Below are 18,163 nucleotides of genomic sequence, written 5' to 3'. Positions count from 1 at the left end.
ATTTACGAGAACATAGGGCCAGATTCACCAAAGAGATACGACGGTGTTTCTCCTGATACTCCGTCGTATCTCTGTTTCTATCTATGCGACTGATTCATAGAACCAGTTACGCATAGATATTCATAAGATCCGACAGGTGTAATTGTTTTACAGTGTCGGAACTTAGGATGCAATACCGCGGCCGCCGCTGGGTGGAGTTTGCGTCGTAAACCAGCGTGGGGTATGCAAATTAGCAGTTACGGCGGATCCCTGATGGATTTTCGCGTTCGCTACGTCGCTGCTAGTCTAGTTTCCCGTCGCAAAGTTAGTCGTCGTTTGACCTGCCCTAACTTTAGTCAGCAATCGTATTGCTGTCTAAAGTATGGCCGTCGTTCCCGCGTCGAAATTTAAAATTTAACGTCGTTTGCGTAACACGTCCGGGAATACGGAAGTACGCTACGCACGTCGCCGTTCGAAAAAATGACGTCACGGCGCGCAAAGCACAGCGGGAGTTAGGAAACGGAACATACGCAGTAGGTCTGGCGCGGGAGCGCGCCTAATTTAAATGGCACACGCCCATTTAAATTGGCCCGCCTTGCGCCGGAGGCCGCCGGCGTAGTTTTCATCGCAAGTGCTTTGTGAATCAGGCACTTGTGATGAAAACTTGCGGCGGTGTAACGTATCTACGATACGTTACGCCGCCGCAGTTCTATGTGAATCTGGTCCAAATTTTGTTGTCGGAAAATTTGAGTAAACTGGCCCTTTGTTTAGAAAGTTTGGAGACCCCTAAATTAGCTAATGGCTAAATGAAGAGGCGGCTACAGTCTAAATAAAGAGATGTACAGTATATGGGCTAAATCAAGAAGTGACTATGGGCTTATTCAGGGGTCTCCAAACTTTCTAAACAAAGGGCAAGTTTCCTCTACTTCAGAATTTAGAGGGACCCGACTGTGGCCATTGGGAGTAGAAAATGATCCAGCGTCAGTGGGAGTAAACAAGGCTCCATCCTTGGTTTTAGTGGGAAGGTACAGTGCCCCATTGTTGGTATCAGTGGGAATAATTACATAGTTGGTGAGGTTGAAAAAAAGCACACGTCCATCAAGTCCAACCAGTATGTGTGTGTGCGTTTATGTTAATATTACTTTGTATATACCTGCATGTTGTGGTCATTTGGGTGCCCATCTAATAGTTTTTTTTAAAGTTATCTATGCTCCCTGCTGAAACCACTGCTTGTGGAAGAGAATTCCACATCCTCTCTTACCACTCTTACTGTAAAGAACTCTCTATGCAGTTTAAGGTCAAACCGCTTTTCTTCTAATTTTAGTGAATGGGCGCGTGTCTTTTTATGTTCCCTTGCGCGGAAAAGTTTTATCCCTGTCACACACTATTCCTATTACAAGTGATATTTACATTCCTTGTAATAGGAATAAAAGTGATCAAAAATAAAAATTTAAAAAAAAAAGTGTAGAAATAAAAAAAAATAAGTTAAATAATTCTTTTTTTTTTTAAATGCCCCTGTCCCCGGTAGCTCGCGCTCAGAAGTGAACACACACGTAAGTCCCGCCCACGTATGTAAACGCCGTTCAAACCACATATGTGAGGTATCGCCGCGTGCGTTAGAGCGACCTCCTCTGTAACTCTAAACTGGTAACCTGCAAAAAAATTCAAAGCGTCGCCTATGGAGATTTTTAAGTACCGAAGTTTGGCGCCATTCCCTGAGTGTTCACAATTTTAAAGTGTGACATGCTAGGTATCTATTTACTCGGCGTAACATCATCTTTCATATTTTACAAAAAAGTTGGGCTAACTTTACTGTTTTGTTATTTTTTAATTCATGAAACCATTTTTTTCCAAAAAAAAGGCGTTTGAAAAATTATTGCGCTAATACCGTGCAAGATAAAAAGTTGTAATGATCGTCATATATATAATATTTGGGGGTTCTGAGTAATTTTCTAGCAAAAGAATGATGATTTATACATGTAGGAGAGAAGTGACAAAATAGGCCCGGTATTGAAGTGGTTTAAAAGCCCGGTATTGAAGTGGTTAACATTACAATTTCAGAATCAAACAACCAGTAAATAGTCTTTTACATACCGTATTTATCGGGGTATTGCGCTCTCCGGCGTATAGCGCGCGCCCCTAATGTGGACCCGCATTCCTGTAAAAAAAACATTTTAGTACTTACAGTTTTGGTGTCTTGTGCGGCGTCCATCGGCGGCCTCGTCGGGTCCGGCGTCCGTTTGCGGCTTCGGTGGTGTCCTCCTCTTTGGGTCAGTCTGCGGCTTCGGTGGTGTTCTCCCGCGCTGTTACCCGTCGAATCGCCGCTTCCCGCGCTCAGTTTGAATGCCTGTGACGACATATACCGTCGTGCAGTACACTCGGGTACATTCGGCCAGGCTCGGCTTCGCTCGTGCTCACGCTCTGTGACGTTTATGCGTGAGCACGAGCAAAGCCGAGCCTGGCTGAATGTAGCCGAGTGTACTGCACTCGGTATATGTCGGCGCAGGCATTCAAACTGAGCGTGGGAAGCAGGTATCGGCGTATATCACGCACCCACGATTTTCCCCTTATTTTAAGGGGAAAAAAGTGCGCGATATACGCCGATAAATGCGGTATATCCTGGGGAATATTGTGGATAAATATTACTGCCACATTTTAAAGTACTCCAAAATATATTTTTAATGTCCATTATTTTCTTGCTCACCCTGTGCCCAAAAGTGACTCTCGTTACAGTATCATTGGGAGTAATAGTACCCCATTACTGGTGTCAGTAGGAGGAAAAGTGTCCCATCGTTGGTATCATTGGGAGGAATAGTGCTCCATTGTTGGTGTCAGTGGGAGAAATGGTGCCCCATCATTGATGTCAATTGGCAGAATATTGAGGAATAGTGCCCCAAAGGCTGGACAAAAGTGAGCAATGGGCTGGTCTAAATGGAAATGGTCACTAGGACAAATAGAGAGGGTCAGTTTAACCACTTCAGCCCCCGGACCATTTCGCTGGTCAAAAACCAGGCCACTTTTTGCGATACGGCACTGCGACGCTTTAACTGACAATTGCGCGGTCGTGCGACGTGGCTCCCAAACAAAATTGACGTCCTTTTTTTCCCCACAAATAGAGCTTTCTTTTGGTGGTATTTGATCACCTCTGCAGGTTTTTTTTTTGTTGTGCTATAATCAAAAATAAATAAATGTCCCCAAAAAATATTTTTTTTATATATTTTTTCCTCAGTATAGGCCGATACGTATTCTTCTACATATTTTTGGTAAAAAAAAAAAAAATCACAATAAGCGTTTATTGATTGGTTTACACAAACGTTATAACGTCTACAAAATAGGGGATAGGTTTATGGCATTTTTATTATTTTTTTTTTTTACTAATAATGGCGGCGATCAGTGATTTTTTTATTGTGACTGCGACATTATGGCAGACACTTTTGACACCATTTTGGGACCATTGGCTATAAAAATGCACTGATCACAGGACACAAGAGGTGGGATTTATGATTTCTCCAATCACAAGCAGGGGGTGGGGACTGTGCTCTTCCAGGCATTCCCGGTCAGGACAAGTGCTGTCAGTAAGTAAAGCGGTGATGTGGCGGCCTTTTTTGGGGGCATTAGTTGGCTTGGGGAATGACTGTGTCAGTTTCATTCAGGGACACTGTATTGTCCTGGAATAAAGGTGCCCGGGATAGACCTGAAAAATGCGGGACTGTCCCGGGCAATCCAGGGCACATGGTCACTCTTGTTTACATTAGCATCTCCCCGCTCTATCTCTTCGTGAGACGATCGTGGGGACCCACGGCCGGGTTCGCGGCATCTTAAAAGGGACGTACCTGTATGCCCATATGCCTGTCCGTGCCATTCTGCCGACGTAAAAAGCTGTGTGGTGGGCCTTAAGCGGTTAACTAACAAGGATTAAAAACAATAAAAAAAAACTAAAAGTAGTTCCAACCCCTGACCACTTTATTTAACAAAAAGTTTTAGCTTTAAATGCACTTTAAAGCGGGGGTTCACCCAAAAAACAAGTATATAACATTAGATTCAGTATACCTCAAACATGTAAAGTATGCGTTTTTTTTTTGGGGGGGGGGGTGTGTACATACGGAATTATCGGTCTTTTCCTCCTGGCTTCTGGGTACTCACTCCCGCGAGACTGGGCGTTCCTGTGCAGTGCCGCAATGTCACCTGGGACTTCGCCCAGATGATTGACGTGCCTGAGAAAAACTCCCACCGGTGCATAAGGCGCGGCATGACTTTCCGAAAATAGGCGAACTGCGAGTCGGGTCTATACAGCGCCTGCGCAGTCATCGCTACCCGGCTCCTAGTCGATGCGCAGGCGCCGTATAGAGCCGACTCGCAGTTCGGCTATTTACGGAAAGTTATGACGAGCCTTATCCACCAGTGAGAGTTTTTCTCAGGCACGTCAATCATATGGGCGAAGTCCCAGGTGACATTGCGGCACTGCGCAGGAGTGAGTACCCGGAAGCCGGGAGGAAAAGACCGATAATTCCGTATATACACCCCCCCCCCCCAAAAAAAATGCATACTGTACATATTTGAGGTACTGTATACTGAATCTAATGTTATATACTTGTTTTTTTGGGTGAACCCCCGCTTTAATGTTAATTTCTTTTTTAAATAATGTAAATTTACACCTACCACTGCACTCTTGGTGGATTTCAAAGTATCCAGTTGGGTCTCTAAAGAATAAAATATGATATTAGCGGTGTGTGTGGAGCCCACGCAGATCAATATTATGCCTCTATTATGTGTAATCCTTCATATAATCCGATAAGTGTCGTAAATGTATAATTCAGGTTCAGCCGTTGCTTTGAGAAATTAGGTTTTATTTGAATTTTTTTTCCTATTTCTGTTTTCTATTGATTTATATAACCTGATTTAAAATGAGCCTGCTCAGTAATGTACGTCTGGTTACGTGACCGGCGTGTAACGAGCTCAGAGTGACGCTGCCAATTGGTTAAAATATGAAAAGCAGGACATACAAGTTAAACACACTCTGGGTTATTTATTAAGGGCAATATTTAAAGTGCGATAACAGCAACCAATCAGAATTGATATTTTTTACTGATCTAAAATATTTTAAAAAAATAATACTACCAAACGTGAACCTGTGATTTGCCCATGCAAAGCAGTTTGTTCATATAAAGCTGGAAAAGACACAATTTAATGCAGCTCTGTATTCATTAACCACTTAAGACCCGGACCATTATGCAGCTTAAAGACCTGGCCCCACTGGGCACAGTGGCGATAAATGATGGCACAGTGGCTGCATTTGATGGCATGGCGGCTGCATTTGATGGCATGACACGGACTTTACACGGACTTTGGGTTTTTCCCGAACCCGGACCCGAACCCGAATAATTGGAAAAAGTTTGGGTGCGGGATCGGAGTTCAGGAAAAAAAATGCGCGGAGGTCCCCGCAAATTCAATAACCAGACCATTTAGGTCTGGTATGGATATTAAGGGGAACCCCGCCGTCAATTTAAAAAAAAATTACGTGCGGTTCCCCCTAAATATCCATAACCAGACCCTTCAGGTCTGGTATGGATATTAAGGGGAACCCCGCCGTCAATTTAAAAAAAAAATGACGTGCGGTTCCCCCTAAATATCCATAACCAGACCTGTTATCCAAGCACGTTGACCTGGCCAGCCGCAGAAAAGAGGGGGGGACAGAGTGCGCCCCCCCTCTCTCCTGAACCGCACCAGGCCACATGCCCTCAACATGGGGAGGATGTCCCCATGTTGATGGGGACAAGGGTCTCATCCCCACAACCCTTGCCCGGTGGTTGTGGGGGTATGCGGGCGGGAGGCTTATCAGAATCTGGAAGACCCCTTTAACAAAGGGGACCCCCAGATCCTGACCCACCCCCTGTGTGAAATGGTAATGGGGTACACTGTACCTCTACCATTTCACGAAGGAAGTGTAAAGTCTTGTAAAAAAAAACACACACACACACCGTAGAATAAAGTTCTTTATTAATAAAAAAGAAAAAAACTCCAGCGGTGATAATCCACTCGTTCCCGGCTTCCTGCTTCAACGTTGTCCTGATCCTGCGATGGCTGCGGGTGATCTCCAGCGATGAGAAGATCCAGCGAAGGGTGATCTCCCCTCCAGCGGTCTTCCCTCTTCCTTGGCTTCCCCAGTGACGTAGCAGAGGGTACGGGGTCACGTGACGGGTGGCCCTGCCTCCTCTATATAAGTAATGTCACAGCTTCAGCGCGTCATTCGCTGGGCTGTGTCCAGCGGTGAGAGGATGTCGGCGATGCTGCTCTCTGGATGGATGGATCTTCTCATCGCTGGAGCGGAGATCACCCGACGCTGGATCTTCTCATCGCTGGAGATCACCCGCAGCCGTCGCTGAATCAGTCAAACGTTGAAGCAGGAAGCCGGGAACGAGTGGATTATCACCGCTGGAGTTTTTTTCTTTTCTTTTTTTTTATTAATAAAGGACTTTGGGCCAGATCCACAAAAACCTGACGTAACTTAAAAAATCCAATTTAAGTTACACTGGCTTAAAGTTTCTACCTAAGTGCCTGATCCACAAAGCACTTATCTAGAAATTTCAGGCTGTGTAACTAAAATTCCGCCGGCGCAAGGCGTTCCTATTCAAATGGGGCGAGTCCCATTTAAATGAGGCGCGCTCCCGCGCCGGCCGTACTGCGCATGCGCGTCGGCCGTACTGCGCATGCGCGAAGTTACGTTACGCCGAGTTTTGAGGATCGCGACGGCTTAAAGTTGCGTCGGGGAAAAAAAAAATGACAGCGGCATGCATTCCTGAGGGAGAACTCCATGCCAATTTTCAAAGAAAAAACCGGCATGGGTTCCCCCCCCAGGAGCATACCAGGCCCTTAAGTCTGGCATGGGTTGTAAGGAGACCCCCCCACGCCGAAAAATTGACGTAGGGGGTCCCCCTACAATCCATACCAGACCCGTATCCAAAGCACGGTACCCGGCCGGCCAGGAAGGGAGTGGGGACGAGCGAGCGCCCCCCCCTCCTGAGCCGTGCCAGGCCGCGTGCCCTCAACATGGGGGGGTTGGGTGCTCTGGGGCAGGGGGGCGCACTGCGGGCCCCCCCACCCCAGAGCACCCTGTCCCCATGTTGATGAGGACAGGACCTCTTCCCGACAACCCTTGCCATTGGTTGTCGGGGTCTGCGGGCGGAGGCTTATCGGAATCTGGGAGTCCCCTTTAATAAGGGGGCCCCCAGATACCGGCCCCCCACCCTAAGTGAATGGATATGGGGTACATCGTACCCCTATCCATTCACCTGGAGGCAAAAAGTAAAAGTTAATAAACACACAACACAAGGCTTTTTAAAATAGTTTATTATTCTGCTCCGGACGCCCCCCCTGTCTTCGTTATTAGCTCAATTACCAGGGGGGGCTTCTTCTTCCGCTCTCCGGGGGTCTTCTTCCACTCTCCGGGGGTCTTCCGCTCTCCGGGGGGGCTTCTCCGGACTCCGGGGGGGCTTCTCCGGACTCCGGGGGGCTTCTTCCATCTTCTCCCCTCTTCCGCTCTTGACTCGGCGAACCCCGGTTCTTCTGCAGCTCTCCGGTGCCTTCTTCTTCAGCGCTGGCTGCCTGCTATGTTTGTGTGTTAGCTCGATTTCAAACAGGCAGCCGGCGCGGTCTTCTGTGACGCCAGGGTCTTCTGGTCTTCTGTTCTTCCGATGTTGCCTCGTCGCCTGTTGTCGCTGTAATGATGGAAGCGCGCCTTGCATCACATTTATATAGGCATCACCGTCCCATCATGCTCCGGTAGGTACCCACGTGGTGGGTGCCTACCCACGTGCACCCACCACGTGGGTACCTGCCGGAGCATGATGGGACGGTGATGCCTATATAAATGGGCTGCAAGGCGCGCTTCCATCATTACAGCGACAACAGGCGACGAGACAACATCGGAAGAACAGAAGACCAGAAGACCCTGGCGTCACAGAAGACCGCGCCGGCTGCCTGTTTGAAATCGAGCTAACACACAAACATAGCAGGCAGCCAGCGCTGAAGAAGAAGGCACCGGAGAGCTGCAGAAGAACCGGGGTTCGCCGAGTCAAGAGCGGAAGAGGGGAGAAGATGGAAGAAGCCCCCCGGAGTCCGGAGAAGCCCCCCCGGAGTCCGGAGAAGCCCCCCCGGAGAGCGGAAGACCCCCGGAGAGTGGAAGAAGACCCCCGGAGAGCGGAAGAAGAAGCCCCCCCTGGTAATTGAGCTAATAACGAAGACAGGGGGGGCGTCCGGAGCAGAATAATAAACTATTTTAAAAAGCCTTGTGTTGTGTGTTTATTAACTTTTACTTTTTGCCTCCAGGTGAATGGATAGGGGTACGATGTACCCCATATCCATTCACTTAGGGTGGGGGGCCGGTATCTGGGGGCCCCCTTATTAAAGGGGACTCCCAGATTCTGATAAGCCCCCGCCCGCATACCCCGACAACCAATGGCAAGGGTTGTCGGGAAGAGGTCCTGTCCTCATCAACATGGGGACAGGGTGCTCTGGGGTGGGGGGGCCCGCAGTGCGCCCCAGAGCACCCAACCCCCCCATGTTGAGGGCACGCGGCCTGGCACGGCTCAGGAGGGGGGGGGCGCTCGCTCGTCCCCACTCCCTTCCTGGCCGGCCGGGTACCGTGCTTTGGATACGGGTCTGGTATGGATTGTAGGGGGACCCCCTACGTCAATTTTTCGGCGTAGGGGGGGTCCCCTTACAACCCATACCAGACCTAAGGGCCTGGTATGCTCCTGGGGGGGAACCCATGCCGGTTTTGTTTTTTACAAATTGACGTGGAGTTCTCCCTCGGGAAAGCATACCAAATGCCGTCGCTGCAATGGGCCTTTACAAGGTGTGACTAACTTTACACTTTGTAAAACGAGCCCTAATTTTACACTTGCAAAATAACACTTACGGCGCAAAAAAGAAGCTAGAAAGCTTTGTGGATCGCCTTAAGTGCTAATTTGCATACTAGCAACGGCATTTCGACTCGAAATGCCCCCAGCGGCGGATGCGGTACTGCATCCTAAAATTTGGCAGTGTAATTCAATTACACATGCCGGATCTTCTGTGTAACTTTGGAAAAAGCCTTTTGAGGATCGTTTCCAAAGTTACACACAGACTGAACAGCACTTAAGTCGGAGTATCTCTTTTGAGGATCTGGCCCTTTATTCTTTGGTGTCAGTGTGTTTTTTTTTTTTACAAGACTTTACACTTCCTTCGTGAAATGGTAGGGGTACAGTGTAACCCATTACCATTTCACACAGGGTGGGGGGTCAGGATCTGGGGGTCCCCTTTGTTAAAGGGGTCTTCCAGATTCTGATAAGCCTCCCGCCCGCATACCCCCACAACCACCGGGCAAGGGTTGTGGGGATGAGGCCCTTGTCCCCATCAACATGGGGACATCCTCCCCATGTTGAGGGCATGTGGCCTGGTGCGGTTCAGGAGAGGGGGGGGGCGCACTCTGTCCCCCCCTCTTTTCTGCGGCCGGCCAGGTCAACGTGCTCGGATAACGGGTCTGGTTAGGGGGAACCGCACGTCATTTTTGTTTTAAATTGACGGCGGGGTTCCCCTTAATATCCATACCAGACCTAAAGGGTCTGGTTATTGAATTTGCGGGGACCTCCGCGCATTTTTTTTTTTTAAAGTCCGTGTCCCATTGACTACAATGGGGTTCGGAGTTCAGGTTCGGGTTCTCGAACCCAAACTTTTTTTTTTAAGTTCGGGTTCGGACCCGAACATCCAGGTGTCCGCTCAACTCTAGTCACGATTTATCCCACTGACACCAACGCTGGGGCACTATTCCTTCCACTGACACTGTCAATGGGACACTATTCCTTCCAATAACACCAACAACGAGGCACTATTTCTGAGGCATTTGCTATTTCCACTGCCCTTTGTTTAGAAAGTTTATAATATAGTTTGACTTTCAAAAATTGCATTTGCATAACCGCTGCTCCAATACCGTGTGACATAAGAAATTGCAACGATCGCCCTTTTATTCCCTAGGGTCTCTGCCCAAAAAAAACCGTAGGTTTGGGGGCTCTAAATATTTTTTTAGCAAAAAAATACTGATTTTAAGTTTGTCCCAAAAATAGCTTTAGATTTGTAAGCCAACAGAATGGGCCTTGCATCAGTTCACGCACCGCCACCTAGTACATAACCCCTCCTGCCAAAACATATTGTGAGACTGGCGGCAACGAGTCGTTAAAGTTATCGTTATGGGATCTTGGAGCGTTATCAGCAATAAATAAGTTGGAGTGTTACCTTCGGGAACATTTAATGTCACCGTGTTTACGATGCGGTCCAGGCTGCTGAATGAAAATCAAATTTACTTTACGACCCACAGGTGGCACAAGAATCTCTTAATTGCGACAAGCGTTGATGGCTGTAAACCGCCTGCGTTCCTCCCGAGCACCTCGCGTTTCATGTATTTTTACATCGGCTCAATACTCCGGTGACCCTGGGGGGAAGTACGTTCGGCTTTAACACTTTTTGCAGCTGCATCTATAAAAATGCCAAGCTGTCGGCTCTGCAAAAACTTTCTTTCTTGTTCGTTTTTTTTTTTTTTTTTTTAATTAAGTGTAGAAATTGACTGAAAACACGATCACAAGGAGCTTTATTACCTTTCAAATACACCATACCACCAATATTTGTGATGAGAATCCTCTAAATCACAGGTCTTTAAACTTTCTAAACAAAGGGACAATTTACTGGGCCAGATTCAGAAAGAGATACGACGGCGTATCTCCTGATACGCCGTCGTATCTCTGAGTGCGCTCGGTCGTATCTATGCGCCTGATTCAGAGAATCAGTTACGCATAGATATCCCTAAGATCCGACAGGTGTAAGTCTCTTACACCGTCGTATCTTAGGCTGCATATTTACACTGGCCGCTAGGTGGCGCTTCCGTCGATTTCAGCGTATAATATGCAAATTAGGTAGATACGCAGATTCACAAACGTACGTCCGGCCGGCGCATTTTTTTACGTCGTTTACGTTAGGCTTTTTCCGGCGTATAGTTACCCCTGGGTCTATAAGGCGCAGCCAATGTATGGCCGTCGTTCCCGCGATGAAATTTTAATTTTTTACGTCGTTTGCGTAAGTCGTTCGCAAATACGACTGGACGTAATTTACGTTCACGTCGAAAGCATGACGATTTGCCGACGTCATTTGGAGCATGCGCACTGGGATTCAGTCGCGGCCGGCGCATGCGCAGTTCGTTCGGCGCAGGGACGCGCTTGATTTAAATGATACATGCCCCCTACCCGCCGAATTTGAATTCCGCCGGGTGATTTACGCTACGCCGCCTCAACTTTACAGACAAGTGCTTTGTGAATAAAGCACTTGCCTGAAAAACTTGCAGTGGCGTAACGTAAATGACATACGTTACGCCAGCAGAAAGATCCGCTGATCTTTCTGAATCTGGCCCACTGACTTTAAGACATCGGGGGGGGGCAAACTGGGGGCCCAGCGAAGAAGCAGAAGATGCCCCAGCGCCAGTGGGCTTAATCATGCCTCGGTCTTGGTGGTCAGTGGGAGTGGGAGTGATTTTTTTTATAGTATTTGTAGTCAGTTATAGGAATAATGCCCTATTGTTGGTATCAGTGGAAGAAATAGGACCTCTTTATTGGTGTCACTGGAAGGAGTAGTGCCAAATACTTGGTGTAACGGAATGGCCCGTGATACCCAGAGACTTTTGAAGGATGTGGGGTACTCCTGTGCCAGCTTCACTAATGACTCTTGGGTCTAGGGTCATCCTATGTCCCTTTTGGGCATAGGATGACTGAGAAATGATAATTCATGTGTTGCAGGATATCTTGACATATTACAGGTGGTTTATTCTGACCCCAACAGGTCAATAAGAGTGTCTCATTCAATGTGTAACATAGACTGTTGAGATGTTAATTAAGTCCATCTGGCTGTGGTGATGGGGCTTGCTGTGATTGCATTCTGTTGTCCATTGTGATAATTAGGTCTGCTCCTAAGATATTTCATTGTGTATGCTAATGACACTGTTTTGTGTGAAGATACTATTGATAATTGATGTGGAATGTGACTTGTCAGCTGTAGTAATTAACTCACCTGAATTTCATTATCTAAAAGAATGTGTAAAGTGGTGGGTGGAGTTGAGTCATTGTCCACTCTTAGTTTCAACTGTATATAACAAGCTGAGTGTACCATTAAAATATTCATTCGTTTGAACCAGAGACAGAGCTGTGTGTCTCGTCCTTCTGGGGAATGGAATGGATCGTGTCTGCTGGATTGTGGAGTGTCGGATAAGCTGTCTTGGGTTGGTGGAATGGAATATCGTAAACGGTGTTAACCCTTGACCGTTACACTTGGTGTCATTGGTAGGAATAGCACCTCATTGTTGGTGTCAGTGGCAGGAATACTGCCCAATTTTGTTATCAGCGGGAGGAATAGTATCCTGTCATGGGATCAGTTGAAGGAAAATCACCCTATTGTTGCCATCATTGGGAGGAATAGCACCACATTGTTGGCATCATTGGGAGGAATAATACCCCATTGTTGGCATCCTTGTGAGGAATAGTGCCACATTGTTGGCATAATTGGGAGGAAACGTGCCCCATTGTTGGCATCATTGGGAGGAAACGTGCCCCATTGTTGGCATTATTGGGAGGAATTGTGCCCCATTGTTGGCATCATTGGGGGAATAGTACCCCATTGTTGGCATAATTGGGAGGATCAGTGCACCAAGGGCAAGATAAAGGGAATCAAAGGGCTACATCTGGGCCATGAGCAGCAGTATGGGGACCACTGCTTTAAAGTGGATGTAAAGCCGCTCTCATCCTTTCTAAACTACTGCCATAGTGCTGATCTATAAGGATATAGACGCCTCCTGCATGTATCCTTACCTGTCAAATGTCTCCCCTCTGTCTGTTTTTAAGAACTGAAAAACTGCAGATTCTGTGGGTGGATCTGTTTTCTGGAGCTCTGTGGGTGGAGTTGTGATGTCAGTAGACTCCCCGCCCACCTCTAAACTCCCCTTGTCAACATGCATTTTTTCCTATGTATTCCTTACACTAAATTCTGCTATGATCACCAACATCCAGTCAAAATCCAGAAAAGTAACCACATGACTTCAGAAAAGGAGTGTGGGTGGGAATTAAAAAATAATGCCTGTCTCCAGCCTAGTGCATGAGATATGTAAATAACCCGTCACTCACAGCAAGGGGGCGGAGCGGACTAAGGTTTTTCTCTGTAAGTCTGTTTTATTTCACTGAACAATAAAAGAGGATTGCTCAGAGCTGGAGTAACTCTGTGTGGCAAGACTGGGCACAGATGATAGGAAATCTTATACTCTACATTGTGACATAAAAAAAAAATCGGGTTTACATCCACTTTAAGGCCCCTTTCACATGGGGTGGGTCCATCCAAGCGGAATTTGCCTGCTCAGTGGGGGATCTACCCGCTGATCCCCGGTGAGCAGGTGGATGACAGGTCTGTGTCCGCTCCGCTATGCAGGGTGGACACGGACACAGCCCGCTCTCCTCTATGGGGTGGTTGGATAGAAACAGACATGCAGTCCGTTTCCATCCGATTGTCATCATCCGATCTGATCCACTGGACAGATGGCAAACGTATTGCCATACGTCTGTTTTCAGTGGATTTTGTCGGATTGGATGCCTGGCGAGTGTCAGAGGACACATGTGCGCTGTCATCCGCCGCCCTATAGAGGACAATGAATGGTCTGATCTGGGCCACCTGAGAAACTAAAAGGCAGACCAGATTGGTGTGAAAGACTCCTAAATGATTTAAGGCAGGGGTAGGCGACCTTAAAGAGGTGGAGATCTACCTGAACAACATGGAGTCAAGGATTACTGGGCACAGTGTCGCCTCATCACACCTGATTTAAACTTCTAATTGCCGTACTACTGTGCCGCAAACGCGTGCATTGCACGGCAATCATGGGTTTAATTCAGGTGGTGAGGAGGCAACATATCACCTTCTCACCACCTGTTAAACACACTTGGATCGCTTTTCAGAGGAGCAGCAGTGCCTGCTGCACTTGTGAATGAGCCCTGTGTGCCATTTGGCAGCACATCAGTGTAAAAGCAGTCCTATACTATTATATCCAGTGTATTGCTTCACACCCGTGGCGGCTGGTGCTCCAAATTTTTTGGGGGGCGCAAACGGAAAAAAAAATTGCAGCCTCACTGTGCCCATCAAATGCAGCCACTGTGCCATCAATTGTCACCACTGTGCCATGCCATCAAACGCAGCCACTGTGCCATCAATTGTCACCACTGTGCCATGCCATCAAATGCAGCCACTGTGCCATCAATTGTCACCACTGTGCCATGCCATCAAACGCAGCCACTGTGCCATCAATTATCACCACTGTGCCATGCCATCAAATGCAGTCACTATGCCATCAATTCGCACCAATGTGCCATGCCATCAAACACAGCCACTGTACAATCAATTGTCACCACTGTGCCATGCCAAACGCAGCCACTGTGCCCCTCAATTGTCGCAAATGTGCCAATTGTCGCCACTGTGCCAATTGTCACCACTGTGCCCTTTAATTGTCGCCACTGTGCCCATTGTTGCCACTGTGCATGTCACTGTGCCCTTTAATTGTTGCCACTGTGCCCATTGTCACCACTGTGGCCATTGTCACCACTGTGCCCATTGATGCCACTGTGCCCTTTGTCACCACTGTGCCCATTGATGCCACTGTGCCCTTTGTCACCACTGTGCCCATTGATGCCACTGTGCCCTTTGTCGCCGCTGTGCCCTGTGAAATGCACTTACCTTACTTCTTCCACGTCCCTCGATGTCTTCTCCCGCCTTGGTGACGCTTCAGCCAATCGGGTTACCGATAACCAGAATCGGGGAACCTGATTGGCTGAGACAGCCGTCAGTCTTATCCAAGGAACGCACCCCCCGTACGTCCCGAGCATAAGACATCTGGGAGCCGAGGGCTGTACTCGGAAAGCCTATCAGAGCCGCTGGCTCTGATAGGCACTTCCGCACAGCCAATCAGCTGCCGTTATTCAGGTGGTCGGCGCTCTAGTTCCGGCCATCTCTGAATAGACCAGCGGCAGCTGGCAACAATACCATACATTCATGCAATGCATGAATGTATGTTATTAGACTCAGTGGCGGGCGAGAGCCAGAGGGGGCGGCGCTCCAGCGCCCTCTATGGACAAACCGCCACTGCTTCACACAGACCTGAAGATCTCTTCTTTCATGCTGCTGGCACCACTCTGGAGACTGCTAGTAGGGATAAGAGATGGAGTGCAGTTGGCATCACTCGGCATGTGACAGGAGCCGGCACCACAGAGGAGGCATCAAATGATGTGGCTCTCGCTCCCTACTACAGCTCCAGCTTTACAAGTAGTCCCTCTGCATTGCACTCTGTTTGATGCTCTATAATGGCGATTCAGCAAGCCAAGACCACGATCTACCAGTCACCTGTCCAAGATCTACTGGTAGATTGTAATCTACAGGTCGCTGACCCCCGATTTAAGGTGTTTCCAGTGGAGGGCGCAACATTCAAAGGCATTTTAGACAATTGTGCTATTCCAACATTACTGTAACATTTTAGGAAGGGTCCTTTTCTGTTCCAAAATGACTGTGCCCCCGTGTACAGACAGTTCCATATAGACGTGGCTGGATGAGTTTGGTGTGGAGAAATGATGGTACTATAATTTCGTTTTTAATAAATCCCTCACCCCCTTCCATTGGCGGTCGGTGCTCAAAATTCTTCTTGGAGGGTGCAACAAACTGAAAAAAAAAACATCAATTGCAGCCACTGTGCCCATCAAACGCATCTACTGTGCCATCAAACAAAGCCACTGTACCATCAAACGCAGCCACTGTACTCATAAATTGCCGCCACTGTGCCATCAAACGCAGCCACTGTACCATCAAGTGCAGCCAGTGTGCCATCAAACGCAGCCAGTGTGCTCATCAAACGCAGTCACTGTACTTATAAATTGCCGCCACTGTGCCATCAAATGCAGCCACTGTACCATCAAATGCAGCCACTGTACCATCAAACGCAGTCACTGTACTTATAAATTGCCGCCAATGTGCCATCAAACACAGCCACTGTACCATCAAATGCAGCCACTGTACCATCAAACGCAACCAGTGTACTTATAAATTGCCGCCACTGTACCATCAAATGCAGCCACTGTACCATCAAACGCAGTCACTGTACTTATAAATTGCCGCCACTGTGCCATCAAATGCAGCCACTGTGCCATCAAACGCAGTAACTGTACCATCAAATGCAGCCACTGTGCCATCAAACGCAGGCACTGTACCATCAAATGCAGCCACTGTGCCATCAAACGCAGCCAGTGTGCTCATCAAACGCAGCCACTGTACCATCAAATGCAGCCACTGTACCATCAAACGCAGCCACTGTACTTATAAATTGCCACCACTGTACCATCAAATGCAGCCACTGTGCCATCAAACGCAGTAACTGTACCATCAAATGCAGCCACTGTGCCATCAAACGCAGGCACTGTACCATCAAATGCAGCCACTGTGCCATCAAACGCAGCCAGTGTGCTCATCAAACGCAGCCACTGTACCATCAAACGCAGCCAGTGTGCCCATCAAACGCAGCCACTGTACAACGCAGCCACTGTACCCATAAATTGCCACCACTGTGCCATCAAATGCAGCTACTGTACCCATCAATTGCCGCCAGTGTGCCCATCAATTGCTGCCACTCTGCCCATCAATTGCTGCCAGTGTGCCCATCAATTGCCACTACTGTGCCCATCAAATGCTGCCAGTTTGCATACCCCGCCCGCCTGGCACTTACCCTTTCTCGGTGGGGCAGGAGTCACAGCGGCGATGTCCTCCACGGTCTTCAATGTCTTCGCCCGTCCTCTCTTCCCATCCTCTGCTATGATTGGAGGTCTCTTAGGTGTCCAATCACAGCGCCTGTTGTTTCAGTGTTAGGAAAGCGAATATACATTCGCTTTCCTAACACAACGCTGAGTGACCTGCGAGCGCCCAGCATGGGTCAAATTTTTTGACGTCTATTAGAGCCTATGGCTCTAATCAGGTGCTTCCAAAAAATACCCCCCCCCCCGCTGTAATTCAGGGTCCCGGCGCTTAAAAAGAGGCTGGGCGCCTGAATAGGGGGTGGCAGCGGCAACCATAGATAGATTCATGCTATCTATTGGTGATAGACAGGTGGCAAGAGAGAGGGGGGTGGCGTCCGTGCACTCCTTATGGACGCACCGCCACTGCCCCCTTCTCTTTTTTGTATTCTGTAAACTTCCAAATGCCCTTCATTTTTGCAGCCCTGCATTTTAAAAAATGTTTTGTGTTTCAAACATCATTTTTGTGACTTTTTATTAAAGGGTCGAATCACATAATAAAATGTGCACTTTGAACAGAGAACGTATTTTTTTCTACAACCCCCATACAATATGTGATCAGATCAATAATCCTCTCTTTTCTTTTTCTCCTGCAGAGCCATGTTTGACTATGACAGAAGCAAAGACAGCGGACTCCCCAGCCAAGGCCTGAGCTTTAGGTTCGGAGACATCCTACATGTCATCAATGCCTCTGATGACGAATGGTGGCAGGCCAAGAGAGTCATGCAAGATGGAGACAGCGAGGAGATGGGCGTCATACCCAGTAAACGAAGGTACCCGATATATTCATAAATCAGAATTAGAAATATTTTCAACACAATCTGTGGATGTGCTAAAAGCACAGTGAGGCAAATCTACCGTGTTTCCCCCGAAAATAAGCCCGGGTCTTATATTAATTTTGGCAACAAAAGACACAGTAGGGCTTATTTTCGGGGTAGGTCTTACCATGTAATGTGCTGTCTTTCCCCCCCTCTCTCTCCCTGCCTGTAAACGGAGTTAAAATGCTTGTAAAACCCTTTAATCCACTCTATTACAGTATTATATAATGTATAATGTGTGTGTTTCTGTAATATAATTGTGCCCAATACCTTCGTTATAGTGCAGCTCTGCGCTTCTGTGACCTGCCGGAGCTCTCTTCCCCGCAATTATATTACAGAAACACACACATTGTACATTATATAATACTGTAATAGAGTGGATTATAGGATGTTACAAACATTTTAACTAGGGCTTATTTTCAGGGTAGGGCTTATATTGCAGCCCTACTGGAAAATAACGCTAGGTCTTATTTTCGGGGTAGGTCT

The 18,163-nt window shown here is 47.8% G+C and overlaps 1 protein-coding gene across 5 annotated transcripts in view; it reads left to right on the top strand.

The window, feature by feature from the left end:
- DLG2 (discs large MAGUK scaffold protein 2) overlaps positions 1-18,163 on the top strand; it is a 2,211,856-nt gene that overhangs the window by 2,026,830 nt on the left and 166,863 nt on the right. For all 5 annotated transcript variants that reach the window (XM_040339977.1, XM_040339976.1, XM_040339980.1 and 2 more), the window contains one exon: positions 17,456-17,632. In XM_040339977.1, the coding sequence (XP_040195911.1) occupies positions 17,456-17,632 (177 nt within the window). The remainder of the gene's footprint in view (positions 1-17,455; positions 17,633-18,163) is intronic.

This window comes from Rana temporaria, chromosome 2 (assembly GCF_905171775.1).
Source record: "Rana temporaria chromosome 2, aRanTem1.1, whole genome shotgun sequence".
Classification (NCBI taxonomy): domain Eukaryota; kingdom Metazoa; phylum Chordata; class Amphibia; order Anura; family Ranidae; genus Rana; species Rana temporaria.
The sequence above is the reverse complement of the archived record's forward strand: the minus strand, read 5'-3'. Positions and strand labels throughout refer to the sequence as shown.